The sequence below is a fragment of the Eumetopias jubatus genome, unplaced genomic scaffold (assembly GCF_037043125.1).
Source record: "Eumetopias jubatus isolate StellerSeaLion01/CBP00866 unplaced genomic scaffold, mEumJub1_p1.0 scaffold_3, whole genome shotgun sequence".
Taxonomy (NCBI): domain Eukaryota; kingdom Metazoa; phylum Chordata; class Mammalia; order Carnivora; family Otariidae; genus Eumetopias; species Eumetopias jubatus.
Window position 1 is genome coordinate 56,879,109 of NW_028274809.1, and position 22,757 is coordinate 56,901,865.

The 22,757-nt window shown below is 54.6% G+C and overlaps 3 protein-coding genes across 3 annotated transcripts; 1 reads left to right on the plus strand and 2 right to left on the minus strand.

Annotated features, from left to right (window-relative positions):
* Positions 1-969: 969 nt before the first annotated feature.
* Positions 970-1,931, minus strand: HOXD12 (homeobox D12). The gene is made up of 2 exons (XM_028121416.2): positions 1,358-1,931; positions 970-1,208 (listed from the first exon to the last, which is right to left on the minus strand). Exons 1-2 carry the CDS (start codon positions 1,929-1,931, stop codon positions 970-972), a joined length of 813 nt encoding a protein of 270 aa, XP_027977217.2.
* A 5,113-nt stretch (positions 1,932-7,044) lies between these two features.
* HOXD13 (homeobox D13) lies at positions 7,045-8,855 on the minus strand. Its single transcript, XM_028125742.1, has 2 exons — positions 8,081-8,855; positions 7,045-7,295 (listed from the first exon to the last, which is right to left on the minus strand). The coding sequence occupies exons 1-2, from the start codon at positions 8,853-8,855 to the stop codon at positions 7,045-7,047; spliced, it is 1,026 nt and encodes a 341-aa protein (XP_027981543.1).
* Positions 8,856-17,828: 8,973 nt separating this feature from the next.
* Positions 17,829-21,524, plus strand: EVX2 (even-skipped homeobox 2). Its single transcript, XM_028121800.1, has 3 exons — positions 17,829-18,255; positions 19,197-19,471; positions 20,793-21,524. The coding sequence occupies exons 1-3, from the start codon at positions 17,829-17,831 to the stop codon at positions 21,522-21,524; spliced, it is 1,434 nt and encodes a 477-aa protein (XP_027977601.1).
* The last annotated feature ends 1,233 nt before the right edge of the window (positions 21,525-22,757 follow it).

Genomic DNA, 22,757 nt, shown 5'->3' on the forward strand with positions numbered 1-22,757 from the left:
TGGAATGTAGGACACCCCTCTCCTTGCTCACTCCCTTCTCCTCCCCCTGGATATTTTCCCCACCTCCTAGTGCAACCCAGCCTCAGAGTAGATTAGCAGCTGTCCTCACCAGAGCTGAGTCCAATTACAGAGTGCAGGGCTCTGGCCTAGACGTATGTGAGTAGATAGGAGAAGTAGGAGAAATTTTACCAGTCCTATCTAGAGATTGCAGTTTGCTGTGGAGCTTCAGCCTCCCTCCAATCCACAGCAAGGAAGTGTCCACCCCATTCTGTCCAGCTGGAGGGGCCAGCCCAGCCCAAACTCCGAGGTGTCTTCGAATTTGTCCAGCCACACCATCCCTCCCCTCTCCCCTTTCCTCCCCAAGTCTGAATGTCTAGGGTGGCTTTTGTCCTCCCGAACCAGCCAGGGCAGACAGGAGGGGCGGGGGGGGGGGTGCCCTTTCTTTCTCCAGAGCCAAGTTTCTGGCTTTGCCACAAGGGGCTTTGGCTGCAAAGAGACAGAATTGTGCCTTGCAGCCCTTTTCTACTCCTTCCCGAAGGACTTCCTAAATTTAATTCCACTCTGAGCTCTAGTGAGGTGCCTACTAAATTCAAAAAGGACTGGGGAGAAGAGGAAAGGGGGTCTAGGTGGAAGCAGAAATCCAAGTACAAGGGTGCTAGAGTGAGCACCCGTGTAAATACCCCAGACAAGAGCTAGGACAGGTGACACCAGGCCCCCCCACTCAGGAAGCCTCAAGGCCAAGGTTATATTTCAACTTCTGCAGGCCCCTCCCAGAGAGCTGGAAGCCTAGAGGCCCAACTGGCCGGGTCTCCAAATCCTCTGCTGACTTCTGGGGCTGCACACCGAGTGGAAGGGTACGTGGGACCAGCAGAGAAGGAGCGGAAGGAAAAGCCCCTACTGCCAGCTTTTCCTCCACGCCAGGCCTCGGCTTTCAAAGGCAGGCCTGGCCAGCCGCGGCCACGCGGGGGGCTAGTATAGCGCCAGAGCCTGCTCGCGCAGGACCACGCGCTTCTTTTTCATACGCCGGTTCTGGAACCAGATTTTGACCTGCTGGTCGCTGAGGTTCAGCCTGTTGGACAATTCCTTGCGCTTCTGGCGGTTGATGAATTCGTTGAGGAGGAATTCGTTCTCCAGCTCCGCAATCTGCTGCTTGGTGTAGGGTTTCCGCTTCTTGCGGGTCCTCCCTGGGGCCGCCCCCCACGGCAGGCCTGCAACACAGCCCCAGCCCAAGTCAGACCGGCCGGCCGCGCCTTGTAAGCCTGCCCGCGCCTAGCGGCTCCCTCCCCCTCCACACTCTCCCCGCACCCCACCTCCCAACCCAGCCCAAACTGGCCCAGGGAGCATGGCCACCGTTTACCGTCGGGCAGCGAAGGTCGCAGGCAAGAGGCGACGCTCGCAGCCTGCACTGTCATGTTCAAGTTGAGCGGGCCCTTGGCGTCTTCCTTGAAGCCGGCAGCGCAGGGGGGCCCCTCGAGCAGGGCTGCAGAGCCCGCTGCCGCGCGGCCCACACCCGCGTACTCATACTTGGCCGCTTTGAGAGCAGCGGCCGCGGGGGCCAGGCTAGGCTCGGGGACGAAGGGCGGCCGCGCACGGCCACGGTCCTCCGGCCCGGCAGCCACATCGGGCGCGTAAAACTTGGCCTGCTCCTCGGGTCCGTCCTTGGCGCCCAGGGGCTGTAGGCCAAGCGGCCCGGAACCAGCCAGGTAGGGCTGCGAGAAGCTGCTGAAAGCCGTGGCACCGGCAGGCTGCGCTGGGGCGCAGGAGGCAGGCGTGGTGGCCCAGGGCAGCGCGCCTCGCGGGTATGAGATGGGGGGGAGCGCGGCCAGCTGGCCGCCATTCGGCCGCAGGTTGGAGAAGTAGAAGGAGTCAGGCGACTGCAGATTCAGAAGCGAGCCCACATAGCCCGCCCTGTAGAGACTGCGCTCACACATCTCCAACAAAGGGCTTCGGCTGCGCTCGCAGCAGTATTTAGTTACAACCGGGAATAAGAGAACAGGCTCAGACGATTGGACGAAACTTTGCCTGCAGGTTCTTCAAAGCCGGTCATTTCAGCACCGCCTACATCCCCCGACCCGTTTCCCCCCCTTCAGGGTATTATGATAACACCCGCAATATTCGATGGTGAAGGGCGAGGCTGCCAGGCAGAAGCAAGGAACGTTGAGCGAGGGTGAAACCAACTGGGAGTTTCCAGGATCAGCTTCAGAAGCTGGGGACATTGGGTGTCTTTGCCCGAGTGTCCCTTGGGATCCTTCTTGGTCTTGATTAGCTTTGCACTCCCCTTTTCCACTGGCTACCTGGGCCCGGCTTGCTTCCACCCGCTTTAAGTGGCAGCTAAGGCCTTTTCCAGTACTGCGCACCTCTAGGCTTGCGCGGAGAGCCCAGGGTGTGGTGCGGCCACCAGCTCTAACCCCTAGGCCTGAGCAACGCTTCTCCCACCCCGATTTCCTCCCTGCCCTGTTCCTCTGGAGAGGATTCTGCACTAGTGGTCTAGCAGCGAAGACCCACACACTGCCTGAACCCGGCACAGTCCAAGAAATTTGCTGAAGGAGGAGAAATGCATCACAAACTCTGCCCAAGTTTGGCTCCCAGGAAGCTGGTTTCACACCAGTTCTGGTGTGCTTCTCCATGGCCAAGCCCTCTGCTCCCAGGGAAGCTGCGGCCATCCAGGTCCATGGAGAATGCTGGCCCAGGAAGGGGCAGCTGCGTTGGCCAGTCGTGGCCAAAGGCTACATTCCTTTTATCGCCTGGAGTCACCTTGGCGACTAGGTCCTGCCAACCAGAGCTCCAAGCTGTTCAACTCCTCTGCAGCGGGCAGAGCAAGACGAGCTCCCCCCAACCTGGTGTGGAAGGACAGAAGAGCCAGAGTCACTCGGCCAGGAACAGCGGGGCACACCGAGGCAGCAGGCTAGCAGCGATCCTCGGCTCAGCGCCTCCAAGGCGGCTGGCGGGGTCGGGGTTCTGGCGAACAGGGATGTGGGCCGGGCAGCTCTCCCTTGCCGGAGCAGTGTGGCAGCCCCCCCCCCCCCGCCCCCGGCCCGCAGGCCCTCCGATTTAGTTTGGCCAGAGGGCTCTGGGTCCTCCTCTGCTGCTTTGGTCCCAAGAACCCCAGCGACCGCGTGACTGGCGCCCGCCCCAACCTGCAGCCCGCCTCGCTGGTCCGCAAGCCAAGCTGGAATTGGTTAGACCGCCAGCTCCGGCACGGAGACCACACAGGCGCCGCCGGAGGGCAAGGCTGACCACCGCGCTGCGACTTTATTGTGTGAGTTATGGCGACCAATTGGGCGGCTCTGGGGAACGCAGTCGGTCTCTTCCTCTCGCTCTAGGGCGGGGGTAGGGGGTGGGGATGGGGATGTCCGGGACTCTTCAGGGTTCTGTCAGAGTTTCCTTAGGAGCTCAGACTTAGAGACAAGAACTCCACTCCCCGTCCTTTCCGGGGGTTGGGGTGGTGTAGGCATAAGCTGCAACCTCAGTTCCTAAGGACTTAGGGGATCCAGGCTCTCATTTTGGGAAACTCTCCCTGCTTTCCAGGAGCTACAGCCTCCCCAAGCCCGAAGCTCCAGCTCCAGAGATCCCTGCAGTCTCGTCTCCTCCGGTCTCAGCATACAGCGATGCACCGGTATTTCCAAGTCCAGGGGTGTCTTCTCCGGACCCTTAGGCAGCGGCACAGCTGCGGTTTACCCCTGGGGACTAAAGATATAAAGGGGCTAAGTGAGAAACAGAAAGACTAGAACAACTAGACTCCCTCCATTATCTCCTTGGCTCAGAATGGGGCCCCACCTCATCTCCTGGATTTATAATTTCCGAGGTCCAGCAAGCAAAGTTGTACGCTGGGAGCTGGGAGCTGCAGACTGCGCGGCGGGGGGCGGGGCAGGGCAGGAGGCTTGGCTGGTGAGCTGGGGAATGGGAGGGAGAGGATTTGGCCGTGGAGCTAAACCGTGAGCTCTGCCAATGCTGCCGACCGCCCAGGAGATGGCGAGCGAGCTCCACGCCTGGCGACGCGCCGCAGCACGGTCAAGATCAACAGTGAAGGGCGGCACCGCCGGCCTGGGGTCGCCCGCCGGTGCGGTCACGGCCCTCTGCCAGGCTCCGCCAAGTGTCTCGGAAAGCCGGAGATCGTGGCAGCAAGGCTGGCCGGGACAGCGGAGTCAGAGTCACCCAGCAGGCTGCCGGACACGGGGAAGCGTCGCGGCCGCGTCTTTGTCTGTGCGCCCCGGCTGCAAAGCGTCCTTCGCCTCTTGACTCACGCGTAGACGCGCGGGCCTTGAGTCTCCACCAGCGGCGCTCGAAACCTGCCAGGTTTCGGTGGCGTTCTCCCTGCGGCCTCTCAGTTTCCACCCGAAGGAAAGGCCTCTCTCCGAAGCTCCCTTCGCCCTGGCTCCCCGCGGGCCTCCCCATCCAGCGCTTCGGCCACCTACCGGCTCCTCTACTCCCTCCTCAAATCGGAATATAAAAGGAATGCATATAAATAGCAAAGTCTTCATCTGTTACTGATTTAGCCATCAATTCAAATTCCACCGGAGAGCATTTGAGCAGTTTTAATCTTCAGCAAACCTCCCATTTCTCTTAGGCGGAGGGAAACTGACCGGCCAACTACAGATGAAAGGAAAACCTCGTGGCAACCCCCCCATCCGACAGGAAACCTTAGAAATGGACCTGGGAATGGAGTGCGGCCCTGGAGTCTGGAATATACAAAAAAGGAGGGAAAACGACGATGGAAAAGAAGGGAAAACAGGCCCGTTTCACATGAAAGCACATCTTGTGAGGAAAACCGAGAAAACGTTAGAAACTCTTCCTGAAAGTGGAAGGTCGGGGTCGATGTGTCCCCATTTTCAAGGGTTATTTCTTCTCCGGTTTGAATCATAGTCCGTTCTCTCTCTCCCTCTCTCTCTTCTCTCTCTGTCTGTCTGTCTGTCTGTCTCTCTGTGTCAGTTAAAACGAAGTTGGCCGCCCACAGCCAACCATCGGTGCAAGATAGGAAAGAAATCAAGCGGGGCCAGAGAAAACGAAAGTAGCTTTGGACCCTGGGTCTCTGCGCTTTCTCTGGCAGATCCATAAGGGAGCGGTCCCGCCAGGAGAGGTTACATATTGTGTGAGGTTTTAAACATGTGTATTTAACTTCATACCAAAAAGTTAGCAACCACTAAATTGATTTGTGTCCGGGCGCTAACAACGGCGAGGCACCCAGTTCCTCAGCGGCCATTTCCCCGAGCGGCAAAAAGCCCTCTAAAAGAAAGTTCATACTGCCTAAAAATTGCGACTAGAGGTTTAGGGTGTACAATTATGGTTTCAGTCCTCAAATGCTGTTTGGAGGCTGCTCAGAGAAGGCGATAAGGGATCAGCTTGAAATGTTTCTTTTTCAATGGCCAAATATGGATATGTCTAACTTCAAGACCTTCGGAGAGTAGATATTTGTAACAGCCTTTCTAGGAAGAACACCTTCAAGTGAGCACGATTTCCTGTACCCAGACACAAACATACATATTGATTAAAAAAATAAAACTATTTGAATAAAGTGATAATATTGAAAGAGAAGTAAAATTTTTATTGGAGATGTTTTTTGTCTGGTAAAAAATACCATTTTAGACACCACAAAGTATATTCTCATTTAAAGACATCACTACTTATGTTAAAGCCACAGGGAAAAGGGCAGAGAGGGGTGGCGGAAGTAGAATGGAGGTTTCAGAGAGTAGAACTGGGGTTGAGTTTCCTTCATCTATAGGGAACATCGTAATGTTCAAGACAAGATTTTATAATAAATAAGAACACAAGAGGTAACACAAGCTTGGAAAAAGAAAACAAATATATAAAGACACAGAAGAAACAAGAGAGTTCTGTTTATTTGCATCTCCCTAGGAATAAAAAAGTGATTTTTAAATGCCTGAAGCGCTGCACACATATCCCAGCTCACAGACATTTGCATCTACAAAAATAATCTCTCAGTTGTATAAATATGCAGCACTTTAAAAGTAGTTACTTATCATCACTTTCAGAAACATCTTTTTTTTTTTTTAAATCTTGAACTATAGAGCTCCACATTTTTCGTATTTGTTAGATGTCTTAAAACTCCACGAGAGGCTCAATACATATGTTCAGACAGTCAAGTTCTTCACTGGGTTCTGGATAGAAGTTCCCACCCATGGCCACATTGATTCCGTCTCTTTCAGGGGACTGAGGAGATCACCTCATTTCTAGTCCCACAGACCCAAGGTCAAGGAGAAGGTGTGCATTTATACCATCCACGGATCACTCTCACAATTGCAGCCATTTAAATATTTGCATCTAGAGCTGGGGAAAATGAAGGCATCCAGGAGGACACACTATTTTCAAATTAGAGATTATAAAAGCACAAGTCGACAAGGTATACTAAACACATATAACTACAACAGCAAATGAAAGACCCAAAGTAGGGAAGATTGTCTTCATTCCAATATCGACACAAACCCTATTTAATAAGGTAGCTGCTTTTAAAGCCGTCACAGTACCTCCAGCCGCCTGTTTTTAGACTTTCCCAGTGACCCTAGAGCACCGTTTGCCCAGAGCTGTTTCCACTTGCCTCAGGGTGACTGCTGAGAGCTAATGATTAAATTGCCCAATCACAGGATATGAATGACTGCAAATCCTTCTACCCTAATAGATTATGAAGATAATCAGTGCTGGAAACAGGCATATGAAGTGATTTAGGAAAATAAAACCCTAAAATCATAATGGTACTTCTGAAATTCTTTTGGGGGGGATTATTAAAAAAATACTTCAAGTCCTTTATACTGGCCTGGAGGGAGAAACAGAACATTAAAAACATCTTAAAAAAAAAAAACTAGACAAGAACAAAATCAATAATAAACAAGTAAGAAACAGAACTACAGAGTCAGGTTGGGTAGCAAAAGGTTTTAGAGCCAGATAAGGGGAAGAGAGAAAAACAATTCACAAAATTTGCCATCATTGGCAGGGAAATGGGGCGAAATTAAATACATATTCAAGTCTTTCCGAAGGTCTTTTGGAGACAACTGAAAGCATTTAAACTCTCTTTGGCCAATCTGGTCCACATCAGGAGACAGTGTCTTTGAGCTTGGAGACGATTTTCTTGTCTTTCACTCTTCGGTTCTGAAACCAAATGGTCACTTGTCTCTCAGATAGGTTCGTGGCAGCCGAGATCCGCCGCCGCTTGTCCTTGTTAATGAACTTGTTAATGGCATACTCGTTCTCCAGTTCTTTGAGCTGCAGTTTGGTGTAGGGCACCCTCTTCTTCCTCCCCCGACGGTAGACACACATGTCTGGCTGATTTAGAGCCACATCCCCTGGTATAAAAAACAGCATGAAAAAAATTAGACCAGGGCTTCTGGAGCACCACTGGGGGCTGTGTGTGTATGTTTGGAAGGGGTATGGGGAATAAAGAAAACCAGGCTGTTTGCATTTTATTATTATTTACACAGACATATTATTTACACATTATTAAAGAAAGATTATTTACACTTCAAAGTGAAGGCCATTTGATGGATCATCATGGTTTCTCAAACCAGCATCTTAACAAGCCTTCAATTTTATGGCATGGTTACTGGGGACAGTTATAAGGATAGTTTCTGCAAATGCTGGTTGCACACATACAAACGTACGCAGACTTTAAAAAAAAATCCATGTTTTTTTGTTCAAGCTTTGATTTCTTGTGTTCCTGTGTTTGGAGTTTGTGAGCTCTTAGAAGCTTTAGTGGTGACCCTGGGGCAGTCATATCCTTCAAAAGTGGGACCCAACTCTGTGACACTTCTTCGGGGAGGAGGGGCCAAGGCCTGAGCAGAGAGCACGCAAAGACCCTCAACTGTGGGGGAAAAACAGGCTTATGCCCACACACAAGAAGAAAAGGGTTGCGAGAGGGACAGTTTAAATCAAAGGAGAAATGTACAAATTTCAGGCAAACTATAGGAACTGTTCCATCAGGTTAACCTTGGCTGGGCGAGGAGGACAAGCGCAGCTCCCAAGTAGGGACCTACACTCCTAGTGCTTTCTTTCCGTACACTCTCTCCCTTCCCTGCCCCCACTCCCTCCCTCCTGGCCTCCCCGCCCCGCCCCCCCACTCCAACGCTCCTACCTGGAAAGGATGATTTCCAAAAGTGGGAGCCCTGTGGCTGGTCCTTGGCGCAGTACACCTGGCTGTTCCACCCGTTGGCCAGCGTCCAGGACTGGTAGCCCTCCATGGAGATGTACGCCTCATGCCGAGGCTCCCCGGAACCGAAGGTAGACACCATGTCGATGTAGCCAGGCACGTGCTGGTAGGGGCTCGTGTAGCCCTGGTAGAAGGACACTTCCTTGGCTCTCGCGGGCACCTCGTTGGCCGGTACGCTGCTGCTTGCCAGGCCCGACACGTCCATGTACTTCTCCACCGGGAAGCCTCCCAGCGAGGCGTGCGGCGACGACTTGAGAGCGTTTTGCTGTAAGCCCACGCCGTGTGACATGCGGCAGCTATAGTAGCCGTTGCCGAAGTGGTAGCCGTAGCCCAGAGCTGGGGCGCCCGGAGGCGCTGCAGCGGCCGCGCCGGGCGCCGGACACTCTTTGGCGGAGGGAGCCTCCGGACGCGCTGCGACCACAGCCGAAGATGACGACGACGAGGCGGAGCCCGCACGCTCAGAGGTCCCGGGGTATGCGAAGCCCGAGGCCGCTGCCGCCGCCGCCGCCGCCGCCGCCGCCGCAGCAGCCGCACGCCCGGAGTGTGTCCCGGTGAACACTGGCGCCGAGAGGAAGCCGCGACACTGGCCCGGCGCCGCCGCCGCCGCCACAGAGGACGAGGAGGAGGAGGCTGGGGCCGCCCCGGCGGCCCCACCGTCCGCCCGCAGCCCGTCCATGTCCCAGCTCCCCGCGCGGCTCATGGCCCGGCCCGGCCCGGCCCCGGCCCCGGCCCTGGCCCCGCGCAGGACACCATGGCGCGGCGCGCTTCCTCCCTCCTCTCCTTTCTCTCTCGTTCTCTCGCTCCCGCCCTCTTCCTTTCGCCCTCTCTCCCTCTGCGAGCCTCCCGCCTCCCGCCCGCCCGCCCTTCAACAGGTTAGCTCATCGCGGGACGTTTATAAAAACGAAGTTCAGGTTGGGAGGGGGCCTGGGCCGGTCGGGGGGCCTCCTCCCTCCCTGAGGGCTCCCGCTCGGGGCCGCGCCATTGGCTGCGCGGGGCCACGTGGGGGTGGGGGGCGCGGGAGAGCCTGGCTCCCGGCCAGGGCCCCGCTGGACCCACCCACCCCGGCCCCTACCCCTTCCAAGCCCCTAGCGCAGCCCACCGCCCCTTCCCGCCCTGCCCCGGACCCAGGCGTTTGCGCCGCAGCCAACCCCCGCGAGCTGATTGCGCGACCGCCCATCCTAGGCCCTGTCTGCGACTGAGACGGGCGCCGAGGCCTGCGCCTTGTTCCGGCCACGGCTGTTTTTGCCACCTCTCCTCGGATCCCCGAGCTGCACAACTAAACGAAGGCGAAGGACAGAGATGGTCAGAATGATGTGAAAACAGACTGATTTTGGATCCTGTTGCTCAGTCCCTTGGATTAGCTGACCTAGACCCCAAGCCCAAGGGAGCTTCTTTTCCCTACCTTGAACACTGCTTGGGGCAAAGGCATTTCACGCAGGTTATCATAGGGGATCCTCCGAATTAAGACCGATTGGAGCAGACCCTCCCTGCACACACACACACACACACACACACAAAACGTCCACCAGGAAAATGCCCACGAAGCGCCCTTGGGGCTGGGACAGAGACTTACAAGTAAGTCAAGCAGAAGAAAAGACTCGGCCATGGCGCGGCGAACCTGACGATCTGCCCCAGCGACAAAACTCCTGATGCCTGGTCCACATTATTCGCCTCTACGCTCAGGCCAACCGGAGTCGCCTCCCGAACTGGGCTCCCCAGCCCGGGCGCAGATTCCCCTGGCCAGCAGAAAGACCCTGTGGAGGGCATCTGGAGAAAGCCACTCTGCTGCCCGCCAGGAAACTTTGGTGCCTCCCCAGCAGCCCAACTGCCTCTTGCGTTTTGCAGCCACCACCCACCCCCGCCGATTACTCACACCAATTAATTGAAAACTTCACTTTCCCAGGGACCTTTGTTTCGCTTTCTTTTCCAAGCTGCCAACTGCAGAGAACTGAGAGGGGCGAATTAAGAGGGTGGTTTTTTTTCCAAGCAAAGTTGGGGCTTCAGATAGGAGCAGCCCTGAGCAACTGGTTCTGGCTTCCAGGGGATAGAGCGGGCTCTTGGTGTCAAGCATCACAGCCCTGACCAAATTCATCCCTTCATTCCATTTCTCACCCACGGAGCCCCAGCCCACCCCCCCCATCTTAGCCATTAGCGGGGAGCTGGTGTGTGTTCTGCGGTAAATTTAAGGCTCCTCCTTAGGAGCAACATTCCATCTGAGCAGTTGAAAGTGCTGGGGTGGGTGCAGGAGCCCTCAGAGTGAGTCTATTTGGTTCTGTAGCATCAACTATGCAGGCCAGCCCATCTCCAAGAAAATCACTCCCCTGAGCCTGTGATTGGTGAAGCCGGCTTGTCACCCAGCCCTGCCATTCCTGAACCCAAGACGTGACTGGATGGGGCGAGTAAAAAAGCCAAGGAGGCCCTCCTGGGCCTGGCCTGGCATTGCAGGGTGGGCTGCTGGTGTTGGGAGTGTTGACACGCAAAACCCAGTAACCATAAAAGGCTCAAATAAAGGGGAAAGTTATGAGAGGGGCACTGGAAAGGAAAAGCAGGGGAATTTGACCTTTTTGAAGTCCTAGATGTGTTCATGATCAAATTTGAGTTGGAGGGGCTTGAGCCTTTGCAGAAAATCATAGGGAATAGAAGTTTGTTGGTGAGAACAATTTCGGCTACTTGAAAGACGGAGGCAAAAGTTAGTAACAGAAGCTGAATCGGCATTTTAAAACACCACCTGGGGCCAGGTGACAGAGTTGCTGATTTTTTGGAAGAGTTTGGATGGGTCCTCTTCACCCAACAATCTCGGAACCAAACCAGTCATGGAACGCCACCCCGAAACTCTCTTATTTTTCCTTTGTCTCCCTTGCTTTTCTCCCGTGACCTCAAAAAGCAAATTTGTTGAAGTAATTTCTGAGACATAACTGGAACCAATGAACTTTCAGTCTTTTAAAACTAAATATCCCTGTGATCCCCCGCCCACCAGATACCTCTGTGCATTATTCTAACTGATAAATACATTTTAATAGCCAATTATATGCCAGAAAATGAAATCAAGCTGGGAAGGAAGAATTTGTCAAGTTTTGCCGATTTGAGACAGCCCTTCAATTTTGGCTTAATTTTCCATGCAGCAAATTAAGCTGTGCAGGACTGGGAGGATAGTCTGAATTAATGCTCTAGTTGAAAGACACTTCTCAACGATGGCCCTGCCTCCAGTTGTCTTGTGGGACTCTCACAGGACTTGGGGTTTCTCTGTCCATCCTAGCGGATGTTCAGAGACGAGGGAGGTTTTGAACAATAAGGAGCATTGCCTCTTGCTATCCTGCTGCTGAACCTGCTTCCAGCACAGCCTTCGAGGTCCTGGCCCTGGGGGAGGGAATTCTCCTTAGGAAAGAGGCTCAGACTGGACCCTGTGAGGGCCCTTAAACCCAGCACCCCAGGGCAGCTGCTGCTGTTGCATCGTAGGGCTGTGGCTGAGTACCAGGCAAAGTCAGGGCTGCTCTGTTTATGAACTAATACGACACATAGTTTACAAGCCAGGGGTGGTAGGTAGGGGAGAAATTTTGAGACCGAATTTGCGGAAACGTTTCATTTAGTTTGTGTACCCTGTGTCCGAGTTGATTTTAGGTTTAAACTCGGTGGGGAAAAAAAATAAACTCAATGGAAATAATTTTCTTTAACTGGTCAGGAGCACAAACTGAACCCTGTGTATGTGTGTGGGTGTATTATGTTGAGGCTTTAACAACAGACATAATCTTTGTTAAATGAAAATCTTTTGCAACCAGGCAGAAATGTCTCCAAACACTGATGTGTTATTCAGTGAAACCAGTTTTGTCACATTTCCTGATTTGGGAGAGAAATCCCTCATTGCCCAAAGTCTTATTGAGAAGGGGGGGCAGAGAGAGGGAGAGAGGGAGAGAGAGATCATCTCTGCTCTTTCCCATCACTTGCTCTCCTCTCTCACCATAGGCACCCTTTCTGGGAATCAATGATGTTCTGAAAATCACATCCTCTTTTGTCCTCCTTGTAGATGATTTTTCAAATCATGTCCTTGTCCTGGGTTGGACATGGGTGGATGGGTAGATGAAGTCTGAGATTTAGATTTATTGAAGAACATAAGTTCCTCAGCTTGCCAAAACAGCAATGAACTTGATTAACCACATAATCAGTGGCCATTACCGCCAGGCAACAATTACCAACTCCTATCAGAGTGGGGTGCTGGGAATTCCTTTGAAAGTATTTTCCTTGATGGCCACACCAGGAAGCGCAGGACACCCTCCTAATTAACTTGTAAGAAGCCAAAAATTAAGTGTAGAAATAAAGTCTTAATTCCAAAATAAAGCCTTAAATCCAGCAGGACTGGCTGGACAGTGTTGTTCTTAACCAAATCTGTGCCCTGCCAACTTTGAAGCTAATTTTCCCTCTGTAGGCAATACTCGGTTTTATTCAGGTTGGAAATATATATTTAAAAAAAAAACAACAACCCTAAAAACAACAAACCTAGGGTAAAGAAAGGGGTCTTTAGCAAAAGCCAGACAGTGGAATCCTCAGTTTGGGCACTTTCTATGTCTGAGATGTATTCCATTTGGATTTGACAACACAATTAGGCTTTATTAAATGTAAATTGTTTGCAACAACAACAAAACTCTCTTTAAACCCAAAGTGCTATTTGGCGAACCAAGGTTTGCCTCCCACAGAGGAGCGGGCACTTGTTTGGGATGGAAAGAACTCCAGTCCTGGCAGGAATTAAACACAGCAAGGGTCTTCCCTCTTAGAGAAACACTAATCTCACTTCGAAGGGATGCTGGAGGGTGGGCCCAGAGCTGGAGGACATTAGTAACTTGTTGCTCCCCCCCCCAAATAAACAAAAGCTGGGACTGCAAACAATTTTCTGCTGTTTTGTCTGGTGTCTCAAGGTGTGGGGTTGTCCTCGGTATACACTTCTCTAGCAATGTCATTGTTAACCGAAGTCCAGTAAGTGCTCACTCTGTTGGCCTTTGGAAATGAAAGAAAGTAAATGTTCCTCGTTCTCCCCACCTTCTCTCTCTCCCTCTCTCTGTCTCTCTCCATTCCGCAGAGCCCTGGGTCTCTATGAAAAATCCACATGTGGACACCAGCAGGAAGGGAGAAAGGATGAAGGTTAGGGAAATGCCTAACCACGAAGGTGGGCGGGGGTGGGGGCGGGGGCGGGGGCGGGCGGGGGGCGCGAAGGGAGTGAGGTGGTGAGGCAAGTGGTCAGGCTTAGTTTCCCAGCTGGGCGGCGCGCAGTTCCTCAGGCCTGGCACTAGATGTCCCTGCAAGTTTTCCTGTCGCGTCTGAGGGCGCACAAGCTTCAGGCAGGCAGTGGGTCTGGGTAGCCCTGGAGTCCAGGGAGAAAGTACCCCCCCACACACACACACCCAAGGCCATCCCTCCTAAGGCGCGCAATTGTAGCGGGAAGGAGGAGAACTAGAAGCAGCCAGAGGGACTAAGAGACAGCGCGAGGACCGCCAACCTAGGGATGGCTGCAAAAAGATGCCAGGAGGGAGTCAGGCCTGAGTCGCCAAAGCGGCGGCTCCTTCCCTTATAAACCGAAACCCCCAAGCCGTAAGCCGTGGGGACTGCATTTACCCTAAAGAAAATGCACCAGGGGTTCGAAGCCCAGGTTTTAGCGGTTCTGCTGTCCCACTACACCCAGGCAGCCCCAGTCCTCGAGCGAGCTTGCCTTCGGGTGAGGGTCCGCGCTGGTTTTGGGCCCGCTCGGCGGCAGCCTACCGCGCGGAAGACGGCAGCCAGGCCCAGGCGGACGCGGGGCTCCGTTACAACTCCGGCTTTACCCGAGACCCTCCCCTTGCGCAGCCTGGACACATTTTTATTACCTTCAGTCGAAAGCCAAAAGTGTTTACCACTTCACCTCGGAGGACCCTCTGCTGCTCAAGAAACAAATATTTAGTCTGGAGGCCTAACCAATAAATAAATAAATAAATAAAATAAAAATAAAAAAATTAGACCTCTTTCATGTAATTCTTCCTTTCGACCAAAAAGTGCTTTTCAGTCCATTTGGAGAAAGTCCTTCCTACACCCTCACCCCCAATGCACCTTAAAAATTCTTGCCAAACCACGGGGGCAGCCCATGCCCCCCCCCCCTACTTTGAGTAATGGGTAGGAGTGAGTCCTGTACTTTGGTAGTGGGTAGGAGGTCCCGATATGGCCTGCAGGCTACGCTAAAAATTGGGAGCATCTGACAGGCCCGTTCCCAGTTTCAGCCTCCACAATCTGGGAGAGGTGCAAGGTTTGGGTATTTCATTAATAAACATCAACAGAACTGTTTGTTAATCTCACTATCCCCTATATGGGCTCCACGTTTTTGAGATAGGCCTGTATTCAAAGAAGACATATGCAAAATGAAAAAAAAATCAACCAAAAATGCTACCCCAAAGCTTTTAAATACCTTATAACGTGGATATTTTCAGAGATAAGTTTAAATCAGCAAGTCCTTCAACCCCTCTTTGTGGAAGGAGTCCATCTCTATAAAAGGGATAACAGAATCCATCTCTAGAATTGCTTCGAGCTTTAGAGGCGATAATATATGTAAAAAGCACTTGTAATCTTAGAGTAAAAGTTACATAAAAGTTGGCCAATATTACTATACTAGTACGTGTGGAATCTAAAATAAATTAAGGGACATTAAATATTGTAATGGGATGTTCACTGTCTCCCGTGAAACATTGTCTGTTAAACGCAGTTTAGTGAAAAATTATAGGTGTCTTTTACTGTGAGTAGTTTTCTTGACATGATCTCCAATGTACCTTTTATAATAAACTTGCTAGAATACGAAATATTAGTGTTACTTAAAAGGTGCAAAATAGTTTTCAAAACCACTAATGAATGAAGGTGTCGCCTAGAAATGGTCTTTTACCTTTCCAACAGACTGAGGTTCTGTTTGGCGCAGGCTTTGGGACCAGAGGCGTGAGGTCCCAGAGGAAGGGAAGAAGCGTTGAGTGAGGGAGGAAGGGGCTGCGGTCTGCACCCCAGCCCCCAGCGGCGGCTTCTGCGATTCAAAGTAGCTCACAGCTGCCGAAACCGCGAATAAAACAGACGGGGGCGCCAAACGACAGCAATAAAGGCATCTGCGACTTCCGCCTGGGTCGCGCCTCGGCGGATCCCACCCCCCGCCAGGGCCTTGGCCACCCACGGACCTGAGCCTGGACCGAAGTGTCCCGTTCAGTTCCCTAAGCAAGTGGGGTTGGGCGGGGGGAGTACCCTTCCCAGGTTCCTGGGACAGCGACTTCTCTTTGCCAGGCGACCCTACCAGGGGTGGTAGAGCTGGGGGCCTAGACTGTGGAGCTAGGAGGGAGAGGTGGGGGCACCCGCAAGGCTGATCTTTGACCCCGTTAATGGCCAGAAAGCCGCCTCGGGGAGGCCTCATAGTGCTGGGAGTCGAGTGGCCTCTGGGACAGGGTGGGAGGCAGGCGCCGAGGCAGGTCCTCTTCTGGGTTCCCGACACCTACTCCGCGTCCCCACTCTCACCTCTGCAGCTACCGCGTGCCTATCCAGCTTTGCATTTCTCACCTTGGGGGAGAATTTCGTTTATTAGCTAAAGAGGTGGAATTGATTTTCTAAGCAAAGCTCACGTTGTTGAAATAAGTTGGCGCTGAGGGGAACAGGAGAGAAACTTTTGGCATTGACTATGTGTATAAATGTATATAAATATACTTAACACCTCGTCTCTCCTTACATTCCTGACGCGCCCCCAACGGGTTCAAGGTTAAAAGGAAAGCGCCAACGGAGAGATGGGCAAAGAGATTCTGGGTTTGCCCCTAACACACCCCAACGTGCTGGGTGTGGCGGCAGGGAGGAAGGGGGGGCTGGGTTGGGGTCTGAGTTGGCGCTGAGAGGAGGATGCAGGACCCGCGCCCAGCGCCCAGATTGCCAGGGTCTCTCGGCCGCTTCGGAAGTTCGCAGGCCGACCTCTGTGTCCCGTCCCTGTCTTATGGTGTCCCCGCCTGTGGCCGCGGATCTCTCTTCTTTTGCTGCTGGCTGGCGGACCCGCACAGTGCACTGGGGGTCGGGACAGGGTGGGGCGCAAGCGCGGGAGGAGCTGTGCAACGGCCTTGAGTGAAGATTGATCTTCGTTAAAATGGTTGCCACCGGCGTCATTATGACCATCAAAGTTATCGCCAAGAGGCTCAGCCGCCAAGCTCAGGCCGCAAGAAGCAGCAGCAGGGCTGGTTCGCGACTCCCCGCGCCCAGACTTAGTACCGGACATACTCAGGGCCACAGGTAAGAGGTTGGGTTGGGGGAAGAGAGGAAGGAGAGAAGAAAGAAGAGCAGAGTGGAGAAGGGAGGGCAGCGGGTGGAAGGGGAAGGAGGCTAAGTCCCTTCTTTCCTTCTTTGACCTAGAGATTAGGCAACTTTGCCACAAATAATTCGATTTGAGGAGGGAGGGGGAAAGCTGGCAACGTAAAAAGTGGATCTGGGGCAGCCCATATGGCGTTGTAAATCGCGACTGTGTTTAAAGTTAGCTGTCGAATTCTACTATGAAATCGTCCAGCCGAGTTCATTTCCCCCAGGGAAAATGCGTAGGCGAGAAGCCTATCCATCAGCAGGGTTATAAAAGTAAAAAACCCAGGACTTCAAGTTCAGAACTCACCCTGCAAACGGTGTTAAAAAATCAGAGAGGACCTAATGATTTCCGTTTGGAGGCGCGGGCCCAACGCACCTCCCCAGGCCACGTAGCACTAAAGTGCTTTCAAAAACTCTACGATATTTCCTTTCCTCTTCTCTCTCTCTCCTCTCTCTCTCTCTCTCTCTCTCTCTCTCTCTCTCTCTCGGCTGGGGTGGGAGGAGAGCAGCCAGGCTGAGGCGAAGAAGTGGGGGAGAGAGAAAACTCGGCGCCCTATTTGTTAAATAAAATACATATTTGGTTCTGAAATTCAAAAGATAAGTAATCCAGACAGGAGCGCAAGGTCTCCTTACGCAACTCTTCCTATATCCTCCCTCTTGTCCCCTCCCTTATCCCCTCCCGCTTGTAAATGTTTTTTTTAAAAAAAAAAACAACCCTTCCCGACGATCTACTCTGGAAAATAAAAGCATTATCTATTATTTAACACGTATCTATGTCCGAGGAAAAATGAGGAAGGCGCTGCATGATTAGGACCTAAGGGGCAACCCAGCAAACTGAGAGCGTAATGATGCCCCTAAATGAAGGGGGAAATGTGCCGCGGCGCGCTCTATTAATCAGACTGTCAATTTCACCCCCGAGGCCAAACCCCCGGGCGAACAGAACCGGCTCTGAGCGGGCAAAGGACCGGAGCCTTCCTCCTCACTTCTTGTCTCTTCTCGCCTCCTACCTGGATCTATTTGTCTGCTCCGAAGCCGCCTTCATTACCCACTGACAGGAGCGTGTATTTATTTGCTTATAAACCTGTTACAATAAATGATTATTCGAACGGCGTCATTCGTACCTTAATGACGAGCGAGCGCTACTTTTTGATGAATGACATCTCGGGCTCGGAAGGATGTATGGGTCATTTTGACCAGTCATTCCCTCGCTCTGGCATCCCACAATTTTTCCGCCTCCCTCCAAAAGAGATAATAATATTTAGAGGCGTTCGCTGGGGCTGAATGAGAATTAGCCCTAGGCGCAGCCCATCATTAGGACGGGACAGCGGGCCACTGTGACATTTTTTAGAAAGCTGAGATGATGGAAAGAATAAGAAAAGAGATGATTCTGATGGAGAGAGGGCTGCACAGCCCCACGACCGGCAAGCGGTTCTCCAATTTGTCCGATTCGGCTGGCAATGCTGTGCTCGAGGCCCTGGAAAATTCGCAGCACCCGGCTCGCCTCAGCCCGCGCCTGCCGTCCGCCCCCCTGCACGGCGCTCTGGGAGACCTCCCTGCCAAGGGCAAATTCGAAATAGACACTTTGTTCAACCTGCAGCACCCGGGCAGCGAAAGCACCGTCTCCTCCGAAATTGCCTCCGCCGCCGAAGGCCGTAAAAAGCCGGGTCATTATTCAGAGGCGGCCGCCGAGGCGGACATGAGCAGCGACGTGGAGGTGGGCTGCTCCGCGCTGCGCTCCCCTGGCGGCCTTGCAGCCGCGCCGCTCAAGGAAAACAATGGCAAAGGTAACCGCGCCGCCCTTGCCGCGCTCTCTGGTCCCATCCTCCCCGTTCTTCCGCGGCTCCTGCTGGCCCTTCCTACTGCCTTTGCCCCTAACCGACCCTCCGCAAGCAAGCTGCACCCAGCGGGCTCGGGCGGGGGCGGGACGCATGCTGGGGACCCTGCACTCCTGCTTTGCTCCTTGAGCCTCCCAGCGAGGCACAGGCCTGGGGGGGTGCCAGGCCCGCCCGCCCGCCCGCCCGCTGTCGCCCGAGTCCTAGAAAATGCCTCTGCGGGTTGGTCTAAAAGCCTGTGCGAGCTGACCGACCCCTAGCCAGCGGCTGAGTCGCGCTACGGGAAGGGTGCCCTGGTAGCTGCTCTGAACTCCGTTACTCCTGGTTCCCCAAGGCCGAGTGGAGTGGAGGGGGCATCCCGAGTAAGTCGGAGGGAGCGTCGCCTGGAGCCTCTGGGAGACCCGCTTGGGTCAGCGGGAGAAAAGAGTTGAAAAGTAGAGCCCACCCCCTAATGGTTCCGGTTTGAGCTGCTGCTGTCTTTCTCATCTTAAAAATATTTTTAACCAAACCCAAAAGACTATCAAAGAAAGGTTGGAAGCCCTACAGAAAGCTGCCCTGCTGTCTCCAGACCACGGGAAACCCAGAGCTTACCAAACTGCGCCTAGATGTAGGCATTTTCCCCTGGCCAATTTTCCTCCTGAGTTGAAAATTTCAAATTAAGAAAAAACAAACAAACAAACAAACTTCCTAATTGAGTTCTTATTATTTGGTTATGAAGGGCTCCCCAAACTTTATTGATTCCATTAACGGCAGCAATCTGTAAGCATGACAGACCCTATCAATTCAGGCAGCCTCGCGCCTTCCTCTCCCGGCTTCCCCCATCCGCGCTCAGCCCCCGCGCGGGGATCTCGGCCCGACAGTGACTCTCGCACTGTCGGCCGTTTGTTTGCCAGGGTACGCGGAGAGCGGCTCTGCCGCGGGCACCACGACGTCTGCGTCGGGCTCTGGCCTTGGCAGCCTGCATGGAGGTGGCGGCGGCGGCGGCGGCGGGGGCGCGGCGCTGGGCGGCTCCGGCTCGGGCGCGGATCAGGTGCGGCGCTACCGCACGGCGTTCACCCGCGAACAGATCGCGCGCCTGGAGAAGGAGTTCTACAGGGAGAACTATGTGTCGCGGCCCCGCCGGTGTGAGCTGGCCGCTGCGCTCAACCTGCCTGAAACCACCATCAAGGTATTGATTCCAGCACGCGCCTTTTCTAGCCTCCCCATGGGTGTCTGGGTTGTTTTGTTTCTCCTTTCTCCTCCCTGGGTGGCCACATTTAGCTGTGGGCCTGAAAACCCGCGGGGTAGAGTCACCAAAGGAATTGGCATATTTATTTCTCAGCTGCCGAATCCGGAGGGTTGGCCGGCCCGGCCTGACCTGGGAAGGCCCGGGAATGGCGGAGCCGAGGCGGGAAACGCTGGCCGCTGCTCATTCTGCCCAGAGCCTGCCCAGGTGCCCCTCGCCCATGTCCATGGCCCCATTTTCCCCCTCGGTGGCAAAGCCGGCTGGTCTTTGTTCCTCTGGCACGAACCCTAGGCGAAACTTTTCATCTGCTCTTGATTTTGGAGATTTATTTTCCACATAAATCGTTGCAACACGGAGAAAAGAATACGGTATTTTGAAAATCGATTGGGTTGAGAAAGTAGTTTCCTAAACATTTTTCTCCTCGGCAGCAGGAAAAAAAAAAAAAAAAAAAGCAAACTTCGGGGGCGGGGGAAGGATACAACGAAATTGTCCTTACTTCTGTGTCTCTAGGTGATTAATTTTATTAATCCGGAAGAGACAGCTGGGAGGTTGGGCGACTTGGCGAACACTTCACGGAGGATCCCACACTCTAGCAAAAGAAAAGAGTAAACTGCCAGGGATAAGGGAGGATGTGGAAGTCTCCCTTTGGTTTGATCGGGCTTTCTTTAATTTAGAGTTGTGACGAATGATGGATGTCTTCATTAGACCGTGTTGGGAGGGGTAGAAAAGTCCCCTCCCCAGTTTAAGAGGATGTTGCTCCCGCCACTCATTTGAGGCAAACGAGTCCAACAATCCTCTTCAATATCAAAATCGGACGTGTGCCCTTGGGGCAGGTCCTTGCAGCTCAGAGGACTCAAGAGCTCGAGCGGCGACCTTTTAGAAAAGCTGCCGCGGTAGCCCCTTCTTCAAAGGTGGCCTAGAATCCCGTGCAAACCCTGGGATTGAGAGAGGGGTGCTCAGCAAGGCTCGGCACTAGTGGGTGGCGGGAAGGCGAGGAAAGGTTGCGTTGGGACTTTGAACGCAGCAAAAAGCAAGGGCGTAGGAGCCCAGGGCAGAAGACCGTTTTCGCTGAGGAAGGTGTGCCCACGGCTCTTCCCACTGTCGCCCTCAGTGGGAGAGCGGAGGGGCCTCCAAGCGGGGCCCAGTCGGAGCGGAGCAGTAGGCCAGGCCGTTCGGAGGTCCGGGAAGGGTGGAGAGGTCCAGGGCGGGGGCTGAGGCCTCGGGGCACTGCTTAACTCGGGCCGCCGTGCGGCTCTCCCCTCAGGTGTGGTTCCAGAACCGGCGCATGAAGGACAAGCGGCAGCGCCTGGCTATGTCGTGGCCGCACCCGGCCGACCCCAGCTTCTACACCTACATGATGACGCACGCGGCCGCCACCGGAAGCCTGCCCTACCCCTTCCACTCGCACGTGCCGCTGCACTACTACCCGCACGTGGGTGTCACGGCTGCGGCCGCCGCGGCTGCGGCCTCCGGCGCAGCGGCCGCGGCCTCGTCGCCCTTCGCCACTTCCATCCGCCCGCTGGACACCTTCCGTGCCCTCTCGCACCCCTACTCGAGGCCGGAGCTGCTGTGCAGCTTCCGCCACCCGGGCCTCTACCAGACGCCAGCGGCCGCCGCGGGGCTCAACAGCGCGGCCTCGGCCGCGGCGGCTGCAGCAGCTGCAGCGGCTGCGGCCTCCTCGGCCGCGGCGGCCGGGGCGCCCCCCAGCGGCGGCTCCGCGCCCTGCTCGTGCCTCAGTTGCCACAGTAGTCAATCCGCCGCGGCGGCCGCAGCAGCAGCCGCCGCGGCCCTGGGCTCCAGGGGTGGTGGCGGGGGCGGTGGCGGCGGCGGCGGCGGCGGCGGCGGCGGCGCGGGGGCCGCGGGGGGCTCGGACTTCGGCTGCAGCGCCGCGGCGCCTCGCTCCGAGAGCGGTTTCCTGCCCTACTCAGCGGCTGTGCTTAGCAAGACCGCCGTGAGCCCGCCGGACCAGAGGGACGAGGCGCCGCTCACCAGATAACTACGTCGCCGCCGCCAGGGGGCTGTGCCCGCCACTCTGAGTGTGCCCGGGAGTCCCCTGAGCGCCCCCGGCGCCCTCCGTGCGCCCGCGTGCCCTCTGCGCTCTGCCCGCTGCCAAAGCTGCCGCCAGGGGGCGCCCCGGTGCGGGAGGCCGAAGGGAAGCTGCCCCGACCGAACTGGGGGAAAAGAACCGCGCCAAAACCCGGCCCGTGTGCCCTCAAATTATTTCTATTTTTGTATTTGCTACCCAGCAGCTTCCTCGTGTTTCCCACCGCCCATGCCCCGTTTCCCGCCTCTGTCCCGAGCTCTGGGTCTTCCCGAAGACAATCCCCTTGCCCTCCAACTAGTCCTCTGGGGTATGGGGCCCCGGCTGCCAGCCCTCAGGCCCAGGTTCCTCTCCTGAACCACGTGGCCAGAAGCCACGGAGAACCACAACAAAGAGAGGGGAATGGTGTGCGCTAGTGCTTTGTGTCGGGGGGGGGGTGCGGGGGGGAGTCACCCCCGAGGTTCCTGCTGCTGCTCTTTTTCTTCCATCCTTTCTTTTCTTTAAACGAGGATGAGGGGAGGTGGCAATTTTTCTCTCAGCCTGAGCTTGTTAGGGGCCCTGTCGACGGAGAGCGGAAGAATGGAGGTCTGAGAAGGCCAGGAGGGCGGATGGAGAGAGCGCGGGCGGCCGCCGGGGTGTTTGCGAGACGGTTTGCCGCGTGCGGGAGCGAGGCGGGTGGGGCTGTGGCGGTCCTCCCCGCGAAGGGCAAAGCCGAGGCAGGCCGGAGTGGCGGTCTCGCCTCCACTCTGGGCCCGCCACCGTTCTCTCTTTTGATCTTTGGTGTGGGATGGAGGCGTCTTGCATATTTTATGCCAAAAGTAATGGCAAATGAGGGTGCCACAGCCTGGCCAGGAATGGAAAGGGAAACGAAGGGAAGGGGAGGGCAAGACTGACAGATCGTTGTCGTATTTGAAGAAGCGTTTCCAGCTCAGTTTTCCAACTACCGGGTTCCTCTCCACCTGGGAAATACTTGAATCTCTAGATATGTGATATTATCCTGAAGCCTGTCCTTAGACACTTTTCTAAGTTCGAACTCGATTGCCCTCACCCCCTTCCCTCCTCGCTTTCCCTTTCCCTGGGTAAAATGGTTCTTGGCATATTTCTCACGCATGTCTATTGCGCTTTCGCCTCTGCAAAGCCACCGCTGGGTTGTTGAGACCCATTCTGCCAACCCCGGCTACTGGTTTC